The sequence below is a fragment of the Leopardus geoffroyi genome, chromosome B1 (assembly GCF_018350155.1).
Source record: "Leopardus geoffroyi isolate Oge1 chromosome B1, O.geoffroyi_Oge1_pat1.0, whole genome shotgun sequence".
Taxonomy (NCBI): domain Eukaryota; kingdom Metazoa; phylum Chordata; class Mammalia; order Carnivora; family Felidae; genus Leopardus; species Leopardus geoffroyi.
Window position 1 is genome coordinate 198,431,213 of NC_059327.1, and position 15,045 is coordinate 198,446,257.

Sequence of the window (15,045 nt, forward strand, 5' to 3'; positions counted from 1 at the left end):
CAAAGAAGTGATCAAATGCTGCCTACTTTTATCTAAGTGTCACGGCGAGGAACACAGGAAATAAGGGCTCTGACAATTCAGCGATATTAAAGTAGCCCCGCGTGGCCCGAGAGGCGAGCCCCAGGAGGATCTCAAAGCGCACTGAGCATTATGGAAGGCGGGGGCAGAGGAGGTGGGGACCCCAGCTGGAATCGACACCAGCAAAGACTCAGAAGTGGCATGAAACATATTTGGGGGATCCAGGAGAGTCTGGGGCTGCAGGCTCGCAAAAGGAGAGACCGATCCTACGGCTCTCTGTGGGGATGTCGCTATAATGGTCGTGTTCCATGAGGCCAATTTCCTATAAGGAAGTGACATCGAGCTCTGAATCAGACAGTAGAATCAGACTAGATCACATGGGCCGGCGGAGATCCCCCAAATTTTGGTGCTCACTTGCTCCTTCCAGGCCAACTGGCTTCTATGGATGACCTTATTAATTTAACTCAATTCATGAGAGAGTACAGATCGCTCTGTGGGGCTGGAAATGCTGTGCGTTTCTTCACCAGCGCTGTCAGTGTGGGTATGATTGTGCTGGGAGAGGAAGGCATCATCCGTGCCTTAGGACAGTGGTAGCTGTGAGCCATACCACCAGGCTGGGCTGGGGCTGGTGGCAGGTGCAGTCAGATCCCTGCGCCTCCTTCCTCATTATCTCAAGGAGATTAGCTCTGGCTGGTTACCACCTCCCCGATGCACCGGTCCCGAGCAAATTCCAGAGAGCTGTGTTTTCACTGAGCCAAACTTTCCTTAATTTACACATTCCGCTCTACACAAGGCCTGGGCATGCTGACACAAATTCCCAGCTATCAATTGCATTATTTTGGTATGGAAAGAGAATTCAGGGTGAAAGGGCAAAAGGCTAAGAGCACGACGAAGGCCAGGCCAAGATGCAGAAACACACATCAGACCGTGGTCCTCGACGTGCCTTGGACCCGGGCCAGACATTTGCCCTGAGATTAACAGGAGGAAGGGATGTATGACCTCTTATGGAATTGGTGTTTTCCATTGAATCACAGCGAACCAGTTGCTGAGAAGCACGCAGCTCCTGGGACCCACTAGAAACTTCTCACGTGTGGGCTAATAAAGAGGATGTGATAAGAACATTTTCTGCTTACCGTGTTCCTCGGTGCAGACCAGCAGCGGGACGCTATAATGCAATTTAGGAAAATTAAGTCTAGAGGAAGCAAAAAAGTCCCGCAGATCGTGTGAGCTGCTCTTCGTGGCTCTGTAGCATCTGAGCGCAGAGTTTAAAGCAGAGTATGGATTGTGCGCTACATGACTTTCAGGCAGGCCTTGCATAAAACAACCCCAGAGAGGGGCGTGAGCGTTGAGAAATCTCACATGAACAATCCTCATTCAGCAAATGTCTGTCAAGAACTCATCTGTTCAGTGTTGGGCTCTGTGCCTGGAGCTGGGGACAGACGAGGGAGTAGACCTGTCCCCTGCCCTCGAAATATCTCCGGTCTGTTCAAGGAGATGGACGGATGGCAGGTTACAGCAAAGGCAGTGTGCGTGCCAAAGGGTGTAGAGGGGGGAGTAAGCATCTTCATTGGCCCAGATGCTGCAGAGACGTGACCTGGCGTATCTGACGGGGGGGGCGGGGGTGGAGGGGTGGGGAGTCCTTCTAACCTAATGCTGACCTGTGGTAGAAGAAGCGAGACTTCCCAGTTTGGATTTGATTGTCTAGCCTCCTTTCTCATCGCCCCTGCTTTGCAAGAACAGCAGATGGAATGAGAAGTACATAATTCACATTGCGTTTTAGGCAAGCGCCATCAAAAGGAATTAACGGGAACGAGCCCAAGATTTCTGGAGAAACACAAGGGCCGCTCTTTTCTGTGTTTTGCAGTAATGTTCGGTCTACTTTTGTTGGCAGGCCAGTACCTGAATACTGAGGAGCCTCCTCCCTGTGTAAGTAGCCACCTCCCCTACCTACTTGTTGGTCTTTGAAATTTACAAAGCGAGTGGCTTTTTTTCAACCAAGGGACTTGGTGAATTTAAAAACAACAACATGGGGCACCTGGGTGGTTCAGTCGGTTGAGCTTCTGACCTGAGCTCAGGTCGTGGTCTCGCAGTTCCTGGGTTCAAGCCCCATGTCGGGCTCTGTGCTGACAGCTCAGAGCCTGGAGCCTGCTTCAGATTCTGTGTCTCCCTCTCTCTCTGCCCTTCTCCTGCTCTCTCTCTCTCTCTCTCAGAAATAAATAAACATAAAAAATAATTTTAATGGAAACCCTGGAATCGTTCTAAATATTCAATAGGAAAAACAACATTGAATATATTATGACATATTCATATTATGAAGCCATTAAGAATATTTACAAAGCAGTTTCATAATGGAATAAAATTTAAAATTTATAACATGAACTCAGCTATCTAATGTTATAAATAATTTTATTGTTAAATTGTATATAATTAATTTTTTAATTTTTTTTAATGTTTATTTTTGAGAAACAGAGAGAGACAGAGAGTGAGTGGGGGAGGGGCAGAGAGAGAGGGAGACACAGAATCCAAAGCAGGCTCCAGGCTCTGAGCTGTCCGCACAGAGCCCAATGCAGGGCTTGAATTCACAAACCGTGAGATCATGACCTGTGCCAAAGTGGGACGCTCAACTGACTGAGCCACCCAGGCACCCCAAATTGTATATAATTTAAATAGTTCTAACTAACATATCTAGAGATAGATATGTTAGATCTGTAGATAGGATATATGGACTAGGTAGAGATAGATGAGAGACAGAAAGAGAGAGAGAATTTGCCTGTAAAATCTTTGGTTCTTTATTGTTTGAAATACTTTTTTTAAGAATCAAATTGAAGCTATGGATGGTCACCCCAGGACACACACACACACACACCATATCAATCAATCAATCACAAAATATTTTATAAAGTAGGAGGTTTATGGACGGAAAACAGGAGTTTTTAGTAAAGATCCCTTGCCATTGGCAGTAGATAGATAGTAGACAGATTAATGGATAAATAGATGTAACTCATTATATTTAAAATAAAATTCTAAGGCGCCTCATGGCTCAGTCAGTCAAGCATCTAACTCTTGATTTAGACTCAGGTCATGATCCCATGGCCAGGGGGATCAAGCCCCGAGTCAGGCTCCCCACTAAGCATGGAGCCTACTTGGGATTCTCTCTCCCCCTCTCTCTCTCTGCCCCTGTCCTGCTTGCACACATGCTCTCTCTCTCTCAAAATAAAATAAACATTTAAAAATAAATAAAATAAAATTAAAACAAAATAAAATAATAAAATTAAATTAAATTAAATTAAATTAAATTAAATTAAATTAAAATTCTGCCTCTTTCTCATTCCGGAAAGAGATAAACCAAAATATTTATATTTGGTTCTGGGAGCAAGATTCTCCGGGCCTGGCATGGATGGTTCCTGTCCCTCCTGGTGTCCCTCTGTGCCCTGCCCCACAAAGTCTAGCAAGGCAACTAGATTAAAGATGGACCCCGTCTCAGATTCTTCCAGCAGGTCCAAGATTTCCCAAAGAGACTGTGCTCTGAGAGGTCTTGGTGGTTGCCATAACAGTATGTAAACGGCAACAATGTCCAGCGGTCAAATCCCTAAAGAGGTTGCTTCAGTTCAGAACTCACCTCTGTATTCACTTCCTGGGGAGAACATCTCAGCCACCTCCCCACTCCCCCACCCCCACCCCTACTTAGCCAGGTCACTTGTGACATGCCCTTGGGTTCCCCTCCTCTCAGCTTTGCTTTGCCCTGGGTGTTCCGCTCTACTGAAACGCATTACATCATCTAGAGGAAAGGGATCCACCACGTCCTGAGCTCCTGTCATGGGCAGGTGTCAAAGTAGAATCTTTATATACTTTTTACCCAATTAATCTCTGACTACAATCAAATAAAGTAGGTTTAGCCTACTCGTAAATCTCCAATTTACAGATTGAGCATGCGAGTCAGGGGGGTTAAGTAACCTCCCCCCGTCATAAAGTGAGCCCACAGTTTAGATCTGGAAGTGGGTGGCTCCATGCTGGGTCCATGCTGTCCCCGGGCAGACCAGTCCTCCCTGGTTTCCCCATCCAAGAATTCCCAGTCTAAGCCCTGCTTGCCTCCAGAGACCAGACCAAGGAGGCAGGGTTTCATAGCTGTAATGCCCGTTTGCTAGGGGCACAGTATCAATACAACCGTGCAAACGGCCCCACTCGAACTAAGCTCAGTGACTTCACCTCTTTCCTTTGGGTCACCAAGCTCTCCACTTCTATCCTGTTCCTGCTCCCAGGTCACTGTGCTGGTCCCTGGTCTCTTGCACCTGAGCTCCTTGAATGTTATAACTTCATAACTTGCCCGAGTCCTCAGTTCTTGCAGGGCTCAAGCCTCACTTTCCTTCTAGGAGCACGTGGGTGGGAATCAAGGGCAGCACGCTGGGTCTTCGGGGAGCTCACCTCCTTCTTTACTCCGTCCTGGGGAGAACACGGACTTACTAAATTGCATTCTGCACCCTCGCATCAAATAAGCAGTTTCAAAGTAGAGCCCCAAAAGCCTTCCAGACAAGGGCCTGGTGAGTCCCCACGGCACTGCTGCTTGGCCGAAAATCGGGCCCATCGTGGACATTGTCTTTACTTTTACCAAACTGCTTTGATACAGCAATGACGGCAGAAGTCATACACTTGGAGGCTTGGGGCTGGTAAGCAACCAGAGAACTGGAATAATAAGAGATGGAATTCAAAACGCAAGCCTCTAGGGGCGCCTGAGTGGCTCAGTCTGTTGGCCATCGACTTCAGCTCAGGTCATGATCTTGAGGTTGTGAGTTCAAGCCCCGCTTCAGGCCCTGTGCTGACAGCTCAGAGCCTGGAGCCTGCTTCGGATTCTGTGTCTCCTTCTCTCTCCACTCCTTCCCTGTTTGCTCGCTCTCTCTCTCTCTCTCAAAAATAAGTAAACATTTAAAAAAATCTTAAAAATATGTATAAATAAATAAAAAGCAAGCTTCTAATTCCATGTCCATCCACTATAATAAAACCACCCCCTGGATTGTTGTACTTATATAACAAAACAAAGTACATAAAGTGCCTAGCACATATACAGCCCTCAACAAATGTTAGAGAGGCTTTAAGAGGAGAACTGGTGGCCTTGCTTTATCTCTGAATTTCTTCTATTGCCATTATTATATGGCAGTCACAGAAATATTTATAACTACTATTTATTTTTCTTAATTTTTAATGTTTATTTTTGAGAGAGAGACAGAGCATGAGAAGGGGAGGATAGAGAGAGAGAGAGAGAGACATAGAATCTGAAGCAGGCTCTAGGCTCTGAGCTGTCAGCACAGAGCCTGACGCGGGGCTCAAACCCACGAGCAGTGAGATCACAACCTGAGCCGAAGTCGACTGAGCCACCCAGGTGCCCCTATAGCTACTATTTACTGAGTGAGTGCTGACCACCCAGCATTTTGCTCAAAATTTTACCTGCTTTGTCTCATTTAACTTCTAGTTGCCAAAGTCACTCTATAACTATGGGTACTTGTATTCGTGGATGTGTAGAGATCATCTCATTCAAACATAAATTTGAAGTGGCCTCTGACAAAGATACCTCAGTCACTGGAGAAATTACAGTATAAATGAAAAATTTTAAATCATACTCAAGAAATAATTACACCTTAAATCTAGGTAAAATCTGTTATTTTATGTACCTGCTTAGTTAATAAGCCTATATGAAGAACCTACTATGTGCAAAAGAAAGAAAAAAAGAAAGGAAGGAAGGAAAGAAGGAAGGAAGGAAGGAAGAAAGAAAGAAAGAAAAGGAAAGAAAGGAAAAGAAAAGAAAAGAAAAAAAAAGAAAAGAAAAGAAAAGAAAGCCAGATATAGCTAAACTATAAAGCAGGAACTTTAAGTCTTTAATCTTTGACTACAAAGTAATTGGGAGTCCAGAGAAAGTTAGTGTGCTGCCCAAGTCACATAGTGTGGCAGAGATTGGCTGGGAAGAAAGGCTGTCTCCAGGGTAACAAAGGAACTTAAACTCAGGATCTGAGCCCAGGCTCGCATGGTTCGCCATGGCGCTAACTGGTTCAAAGGTAGAATCACGGGGGTGGCAACACGAGGAATGCCCCAGATTCTTCACCCTTCATCTCGGGCTCAGAATGATTTGAATACCTGGTGCCGGGTTCCGGTGTGGATGTGCTCAAAGATCTAGCACCGCCTAGCGATGGCACCGAGGACCTGCGTGTGGCTTTCAGAAGCCACCATTCCCAGTTTCTATATATGTAAAAGAAAGATATAGGCTCTCACTTTTGAGGGCTGCGCTGGGGGCTGTGCATGAAAATCTCTCGTAACGGGACCTGTTATTCATAGTCATAGCCATTTGGAGTCTGAGTGGAACAAGGGATCTTACTGTATGAAAGATCACGGAGATTAGTGTCAGTGCTGAATTCAGGTCCCAACACACAGGTGCAGATTCCAGAATTTCTTTGAGGACAATTACATCTCTTGCCAAGGGGTACCCCATCCTGCCATCCCCAGTGTTCAGACTTGGAGCTCATTACTACTGTGTAGAAATACAACTGAAACTTGTGTATTGATCATGTATCCTGACACCTTGCTGAATTGCTTATTGGCTCTAATAATTTTTTAGTGGGTTCCTTAGAATTTTCTACATACAAGATCATATCACTTGCAAGTAGATCCCTTTTCTGCTTGGAGGGGCTCATGTGATTACCATCGGGCCACTCAGGTGCTTCATGATAATCTTCCTATTTTAAAGACAGCTGGTTAGACATCTTAATTGCACCCTCAGTGTCCCTTCACAGCAGCCCCCAGATTATTTGATTGAATAACCAAGGATAGGAATATGTGAGGGCATCTTCAGGATTCTGCCTACCACGAGACTTTAACTGCCCCAGACCCCAGCCTCTGAAATGTTTCACCCCCAGCTCAGAAAATCTGTACCACTCCCCTCACTAGCACCACAGCCTGCAACCTTTGTCACGACCATACCTTCCCTTGACTTACTCAAATGTTCCCTCCTGCGTAGGAAAGAAAGTCTGCTGCAACGGGCCTGGAGGGAGCAAAAGACCTCAGAGATGGCGACTATGAAGACCCAGAACTTCGTATGGTAGAGGCATGGCGAACGATAAAAATTTTACCAGCCAGGCCTATAAAGGAATCTGAATATGCAGGTAACATCTGGGGCCTAACGTCCGAGAATGCACGTCCGTGATGCGACGCGGCACAGTAATTAGAGCCGATTCTGAATGAAACAACTCTATGAAAATCCTGCCTCCGTGGCTTCCTAACTGTGGGACCTCGAGCGAGCCTATAGAAACCATTCTCTCTACCTGAAAGTAGTGTTCGTGGTAACAGAACTTACCCTCCAAGGGTTCTTTCGAGTTCTCACCAGGGGCACAGAGTCAGAGCTCTATAGCTATCGGTTGTTATTATCAAGATGCTCTTTTTGAGTCCTGGGAACAATGGATGAGCACAGCAGAGAGAGGGTGGACAGGCAGGGCCCTGGGTGGCATGGGAAGTGTTAACACAGAGCTTGCGTAATGAGCAGCAGCGCGAAAGGGAAGGATTTTGAACTTGGTTGACTCGTTTTGCAGGTAGCCAGTGTAGACGTAGCACCAGGACCTAGCAGCAGAGCTCAGCTTTTTAAGAGTAAGGAAGACATAATTTCCCATCCACCCTTGAGCCTTTCTAACTGGGCACCCCGGGCGGCCTTTGCAAGCTCTCTGAATCGTGGATATAGCACAGGGCTGTAAGGGAAAAGAGGAAGCACTTGTGATTTCTGAGGGCCCGGCCCACGGAAAAGAGTCTACAGAAGCTCCTCTGGAAAGAACCACCTTGGAAATAGCGATGAAACGCCTTTTTTTCATCCACTCAACAAGCGATTACCGAGTGCATATCTGCAGGGTGCAGTTACCGTGTTAGGAAGGATCACGCGACACAAAGACAAAGCATGATCCACACTCTCAGGAAGGTCACAGCCTAGAGGCAGATGCAGAAAGACCAACAGATAAATATGAAAGGGTGAGGTGTATAATATAGAAAGGAGAAACGAGGGGTGGGCGTTGGTGGGTGGGATCCGGGAAGATTTGCAAAGGTCATGACACACCACAGAGCTCGAAGGGAGAGCAGGAGTTTCCAGGCGTTGAGAGAGTGAAGGGTGTTCAAGTCCTGGACAGAGTCTTGAGTTCAAGACTCTGGACTTTGGACCACATCCTCCTCCTCCTCAGGCTTCGGTCTCCTAATCTACCCAGTGGAAGAACTTCTTTCCTCATGCCTAGGTCATAGGCATTCAACACATTTGTCGATGCGCACGTATTTTGTACATTGCGATGTGCTAAATCTACGTAGGGTATAACTTTGAATTTTTCTCTTTTCACAGATACGCGCTCTTTCAAGGATATGATGGACACTCCCTTTTCCTTGGACGCCCAGCCCTCCGTCCCCACGGAGGGCCAACACTGGCACACACGGATGGGGCTGGAAGAAGTGAGTAAAGGCTTGACTGTGTGAACCAAGCGTGGGCAGGGCAATTCCTGGCAGCCAGGGGCATCCCCGTCGCTCATTCCCAAGGCATCTTGCGAGGTGATGAGCAAAGCGAGCTCAGTGAGGTGCAGGGGAACCGGCTCGGACGCCTGCTGAGATCATGGTCCTGGGGAATGAGCACCAAGAAGGGAGGAGAACTTGCACCTGGGAAGGTTTTCTGTGAGGCGTCAGGGTGAGGAATTTTCACAGGCATCGCTCGTCCCCTGATGCTGGTCCCCTTTTCCAGAAGCAGAGTTTGAAATCAGATCTTGTTAATAATAATACATCATTTTGCCCAGATTGCAGGCCTGATTTGCCTGCTGATAAGTGAGTGGTAAGAAGTAAGTCAAATGTCTCTGAGCCCCTTTGTGACCTCGTGCATTAAACAGGAATAAAAACCCCTACTGTGCTTTACTTCAAAAGTCTGTCTGCAAACCACAAACAAGAAATCCATGAAAAAAAAATCCTGTAAATACAAATGCTCTACACACATATATAGAATTTCACTTTTATTATTTTTTTATTAAAATTTTTTTAATGTTTATTTCTGAGACAGAGAGACAGAACATGAGTGGGGGAGGGGCAAAGAGAGAGGGAGACACAGAATCCAAAGCGGGCTCCAGGCTCCGAGCTGTCAGCACCGAGCCAGATGTGGAGCTCGAACTCACAAACCGTGAGGTCATGACCTGAGCTGAAGTCAGTCGCTCAACCGATTGAGCCACCCAGGCGCCCCTAGAATTTCATTTTTAATAATGCTTTTGCTAATGCTTCTTTCCTTAATGCAGAAATGCATCAAATACGAATGAATCACCCATGGAGTTGCAGGGCAACCAGTCATGGCACTGTGCTAGATTTCATGTCCGTATTCTCTGGGCAGATATATTCCATGCAAGAGAGTCCCTGCATAGAATATCTGCCTTTTTTCCTTTTCCTATCAAGTTCTGGTTATAAAATAATTTCCCATGTGATAATCAAGTATTAACAGCATAATCTTTAGAGATATAGCATACCCCATTATGGGATTTTTAATTATTGTACTTAACCATTGAGTGAAAACATTTTAAAGGCTTTGGTACACGTGATGAAATTTCTTTCCTGAAAAATGGTTTCAACTGACCCTCCCAAAAGCCCGATATGAGAATGTGCACCTCACAGGACTCCCACCAAAACTGGCTATTACTTCACTAATCATATTTTAAAGGGACTTCAGTGTTCTGTTCTTTTTTCATTTGTACCACGTTTATTAGTGAATGCAAGCATGCTTTTAAATATTTATGGCGCATTCTTCCTTGTGCATTATTTGTTCACACTGTCTATCTATTTAACTTGAGGGCTTCTGTTAATATTGATAAGCAAAGGAAAGTACAAATATTACCACGCCATGCCATTTACCCAGAGCACATCCAGTAGACTTTGGGAGAGCAAGAGGAGGGATGAAATATTGAACACTTCTGCCTTACACAGGCACAAAGCTGAATTTTAATCATTCATTCAACAAATTCATTCAAGAAATATGTGTTGTGTGTCTGCCACGGACCAGACACAGTGATAACCTCTGGTATGCACTGGTAAATAACCAAAGCCCTGCGCTCATGAAACTTACATACTGGTGGGGGGAGACTGGTAATAAACAAATAAACAAATAATAGGCAATATGTTAAGTAATAGTGCTTTGAAAAAAAAAAAAAACGATTAAAGCAGGGTAAGGGTAGTCAAGGAAGGTGTTCCCGAACAGAGACAAGAATGAATGAATGACACTTAATCCTTAATGCAAGGTGAGCATTCTAAGCCCCATTCTATCAGCTCCAACTTTTATGAGCTCTTTGCGCCACTTACCCTCTGGGAGCATTTATTATCTTAGCTATAAAATTTCATCACTATTACGATAGTCCATACAGAACAGCACAGTGTCTAGCATGAAGCTGTCAGTCACTAGATACCAGCTCCTTGAGGTACAGGAAACATTTTGGCCCCAGCATCTGGCACAGTACCCTTTTGTAAGAGGATCCCAAGAGATATTGGTTACATGGGAGGAAAATGAATGCACAAATGGATCCTCAATCTTTTGAAGGGAATCTTGAAATATGAGTAGCCGTTTCATAAACAAAGAGACCCAGGCTGGACCTCTGTGCACATGGAACCCCTTTTTCAGCCTGGTCTTCAAAGTTCTCAGGTGAATATTTGCTGCTATCAGCGAGATCTGCCACTGGGGCAGCCGCAAAGGGGCAGTTTGACAGGGAGGAAGACGTTTCAGGCACAAAGCACATTCAGAGAACAGTAAGAATTTTAGAGCAACTGGACCAAGGGCTGACGACACAGATTCTGGTCTGGTTATGAAAGAATGGAGAATGTTCACATAAAAAGCTGAGCTTCCCTTTCCCCCAAAAAATCACTGATACATTCCCCTTTATATGTAAGTATACCTTGATGGGAAGAAAAAAATTGTAAGATAATTCTCGTGGGAGTTTTTAAACCCACTATGCCAGAATTTGAGGTTCCTTTCTTATTACCGCGTACTTCCTTCATAATATCTTGGTAGCTTTCTGTTACAATACAGATTTCTTCCTTTAGCTACATCACTTCGCAAGTGGAACTATCATCTCCACATATCGAGTCAAGCAAAAGCATGTGAGGAAAAGGATACGGGAGATCAGCACACTTGACCGGGGCGGGGGGCGGGGGGGGTTGTCTTATAAATTAATTCAGGACTTGGCCTCAATTCAGATAAGGAGGGAATTTTACTTCTATAATCAATGCTTGAGTAATCACGTTTTTATGAGAAGCAGATTACATTTTTCATTATAGCCTCATTCTCAAGAATTAATTCTTACTAGTTCTGCACATTTATGTTAAGATTAAACTATCTGTGAAAGGGATCTTCAATAATCCTGACAGAGGCCAGTTCCTAGCTACAACTGTCTTAAACCACTAAGCCGCTGCTCATGCTTCCATTTATTGAGCATTTGCTGTATACCAAGCACTGTGTTCAACAATGGGGATGCATGAACCAGTGCTCACCATCTAATGGGGGAGGCAGTGGCCCAAACTGGCAGTTCCAACATTCCCAACGTAATGTCAAATGCTAAGACAGAGGTGAGTGTGGTTCAAAGAATCCACAACACTTAGTCCAGCTAGAGGCTTTTGAGAAGCCTTCTGGAGGAAGCAACGCACAGCAGTATTTGACACATTGCATGGTCATCAGTGGTTCTCATCAGGGACCATTTTGCCCCCTAGGGAACACCAGGCAGTGTCCAGGGACAGGTAGGTTGTCCAGACGGGAAGAATGCTACTGACATCTAATGGTAGAGAACAGGGATCTGCTAAGCATCCTACATTACATAGGAATTACCCACAGCAAGGAATTATCCAGCGCCAACTCTCAATGGTGCTAAAGTTGGGAAATCCGTGTTATAATTAAACCTGTGATATAATACGTTATAATATGTTGTGAACTCAGACCTATGTGCATGGATAAGTCCTTTAGAACCTTTATTCCTCTTTTTCCCTCATATTCTAGCATCGATGCAGGTTTATAGTAGGCATTAATACATATTTATCTGATAGGAAAATGGGAGTAGCCCCTAGGGAGGGGCAGAAAATATTCCTGGCCCTGGAATCCTATACTAATTCCATCAGAGGGCACTCACTGCTGGGGGAGATGCAAGGCAAAGAAACCGTCTCATGCAAAGTGGATCGAAATGTCCAAAGACACAAAATTAATTTGGCCACCAAAGGGAGAAAGTGCAGGAATACTAAGGAAGCCCCATCCCTAAGACCAGAAGCACGCAGGGCCACCTAAGACAGAGACAACAGAGAACCTCTCCCATACCCATGACCTGGCTAGCAATGGCAAGTGGGCAAAAGTATTGAGAGACCCCCTCTGTAAGGCAGGCACTCAGGGGAGATTGAAAGCTGAGGGTGCAACGCTGAAAAACCCACTCAGCACCTGAGCCGCCACAGGGTGACCCTGAAGGAATAGGAAGCTTATGGATGATGGAGTGAAAGACGCCATATCAGTAGCAAAATCCAAATGACACTCAGCTTTTACTACACTAGCCAGCAGAACCACACACTTTCCAGGCATATACTGTGGTTCAGCGTTGCACGGAGGAAAAGTAGACATTGAATATCAGAGGGTAAGAAGTAACAGGGGATTCAATGAGCCTTCCCCCACCCCATCCACCTTGGCTACCTCAACTTGATGCCAAAAGAAAGTAACACTAAGACCCTGTATTAGTCAGGTTCCTCTAGAAACATAGGACATAGTAGACAGATGATGATGATGATTGATAGATAGATAGATAATAGAGATGATAGATGGATGGATAGATAGATAGATAGATAGATAGATAATAGAGATGATAGATGGATAGACAGATAGATAATAGATAGATGATAGAAAGATAGAGACAGATATAGATAGATGATAGATGATAGAAAGGTAGCAATAGATATAGATACATGATAGATAGATGGATAGATAGATAGACAGATAGATAGATGATAAATAGATGATAGAAAGATAGAGACAGATATAGATAGATGATAGATGATAGAAAGATAGCAATAGATATAGATACATGATAGATAGATAGATAGATGGATAGATAGATAGATAGATAGATGATAAATAGATGATAGAAAGATAGAGATAGATATAGATAGATGATAGATAGATAATAGAGATGATAGATGATAGATGAATAGATAGATAGATAATAGATGATAGGTAGAGATAGATATAGATAGATGATAGATAGATAATAGATGATAGAAAGGTAGAGATAGGTAGATATAGATAGATAGATAGATAGATAGATAGATAATAGACAAAGACTAGACATAAAGTAGTGATTATGGAGGCTCAGTCCCATTATCTGCCTTCTGAAAGCTAGAGCTCCAGAAAAGCCAGTGGTATAAATTCTAGTCTGAGTTCAAGGCCTGAGAACCAAGAGAACCAATAATGTAAATATCAGTCTAGGGCAGAAGACCAATATCTCAGCTCAACACTCAGGTACAAAGACAAAATTCTCCTTCTTTCTGCCTTTTTATTCTATCCAGGCCCCAACTGATTAACTGATGCGCACCCACATTGGGCAGGGCGATCTGCTTTAGTCTACTGACTCAAATGGTAATCTTATCTGGAAACACCTTCACAGACACACCCGGAAATACTGTTTAACCAGTTATCTGGGCACCCTGTGGCCCTGTCAAGTTGCCACATATTATTAACCATCATAGACCCCACTACTGACCTGGGCTTCAAGGCTTTCAAAACACTGGGCATAACTATATTTTCATTTTTCCCTTCCTCACCCTCATGTCTAGCAGTTGTAGAGCCCTTAATGGTTCACCAAAGCCTTTAAAATTTTTAATAATGAAAGCTAACAACTATTTAAATATCTTTGAAAAGCTAACAATTATTAAGCTTTTATTGGTGCCATCTTCTGTTCTGGGCACATTGCATGGCGTGTCTCACATAATCGTCCCATCCTCGTCAGGTATCAGTACTTTTGTTACCTCAATTTCACAGATGAGGAAACTGAGGCTCAGGAGGTCAAGTGACTTGCCACGTCCTCACAGCCAGCATATGATGAAGGTGAAATCCCAGTACGGACATCCACACAAAGCCACGCTCGCATCTGCTTGCTTGATCCCTTGCATAATATGGCTAATGCCTTTCCACAGCTTCACGGCAACAAGAGGCAGGATTGGATCTCAAACCCAAGTATTTTTAGGCCAGATACCACCTGAGGCCACTACACTGGTCACGGGCACAGCGGCACACATATTTACACGTATTTACATGTATTACCCTATACATATGGTGATCTCTAAGAATGGTGAATCCAGGAACTTATGCCTTGACCCTATGGGAATCTACACATCTGGCAATATCTTAGCCACAACTGAAGAGATAATGGTGCCATGTTGCCTTCTACAGGTGAACAAACAAATTTCCAAGGATTCCAGAAGCCAACACGTTAAAGGTAAGGTCAAGTCACGAAGTTTGAAACACAAGCATATTTCTTCGCTCCCAAGTTCCTCTTGCGTTTTGCTGGTGGTCACAGGTTAGCTTCAACCACGTGATCTATCGGACCATCCTTCATGAAATAACTAATTTCAGAAAGACCCTCACCCACCTGACGCCTTTTTACCGCCATACCTGATTGATGAAGAAATTGATTGTGAAAATTCATATTCCGTGGTTGTGCGGTCTCAGGAAGGAATTGCCTTGAAACATATGGGTTGCATTAAATATATAACTAAGTTATTTCTCCAAGCATATCCCCAGTAAAATCACAAGCTAGAAATCTAATTTTAAAACGTTGATTAATTCATATGAAAACAGATTTTAAAGCTTGAGGCAAAGCAACTCAATTTGGAGATGAAGATACAGGTAGGAAGCTGAAAGGAAATAATCAATTTCAGCAGTGCCGGAAGCACACGTGGAGGACGGCCAAAGAAATTTAATTGGATCATACACATTATAGCTTCTCTCATCATTTTCCCTATGCCTCTACCTTCTCT

At 44.3% G+C, this 15,045-nt stretch overlaps 1 protein-coding gene across 1 annotated transcript in view; it reads left to right on the forward strand.

Moving 5' to 3' along the window:
• Positions 1–15,045, forward strand: part of CLNK (cytokine dependent hematopoietic cell linker) — a 164,159-nt gene that overhangs the window by 94,948 nt on the left and 54,166 nt on the right. The window contains exons 5-8 of the mRNA XM_045474547.1: positions 1,910–1,944; positions 7,019–7,163; positions 8,372–8,478; positions 14,459–14,504. Coding sequence (XP_045330503.1) covers positions 1,910–1,944; positions 7,019–7,163; positions 8,372–8,478; positions 14,459–14,504 — 333 coding nt within the window. The remainder of the gene's footprint in view (positions 1–1,909; positions 1,945–7,018; positions 7,164–8,371; positions 8,479–14,458; positions 14,505–15,045) is intronic.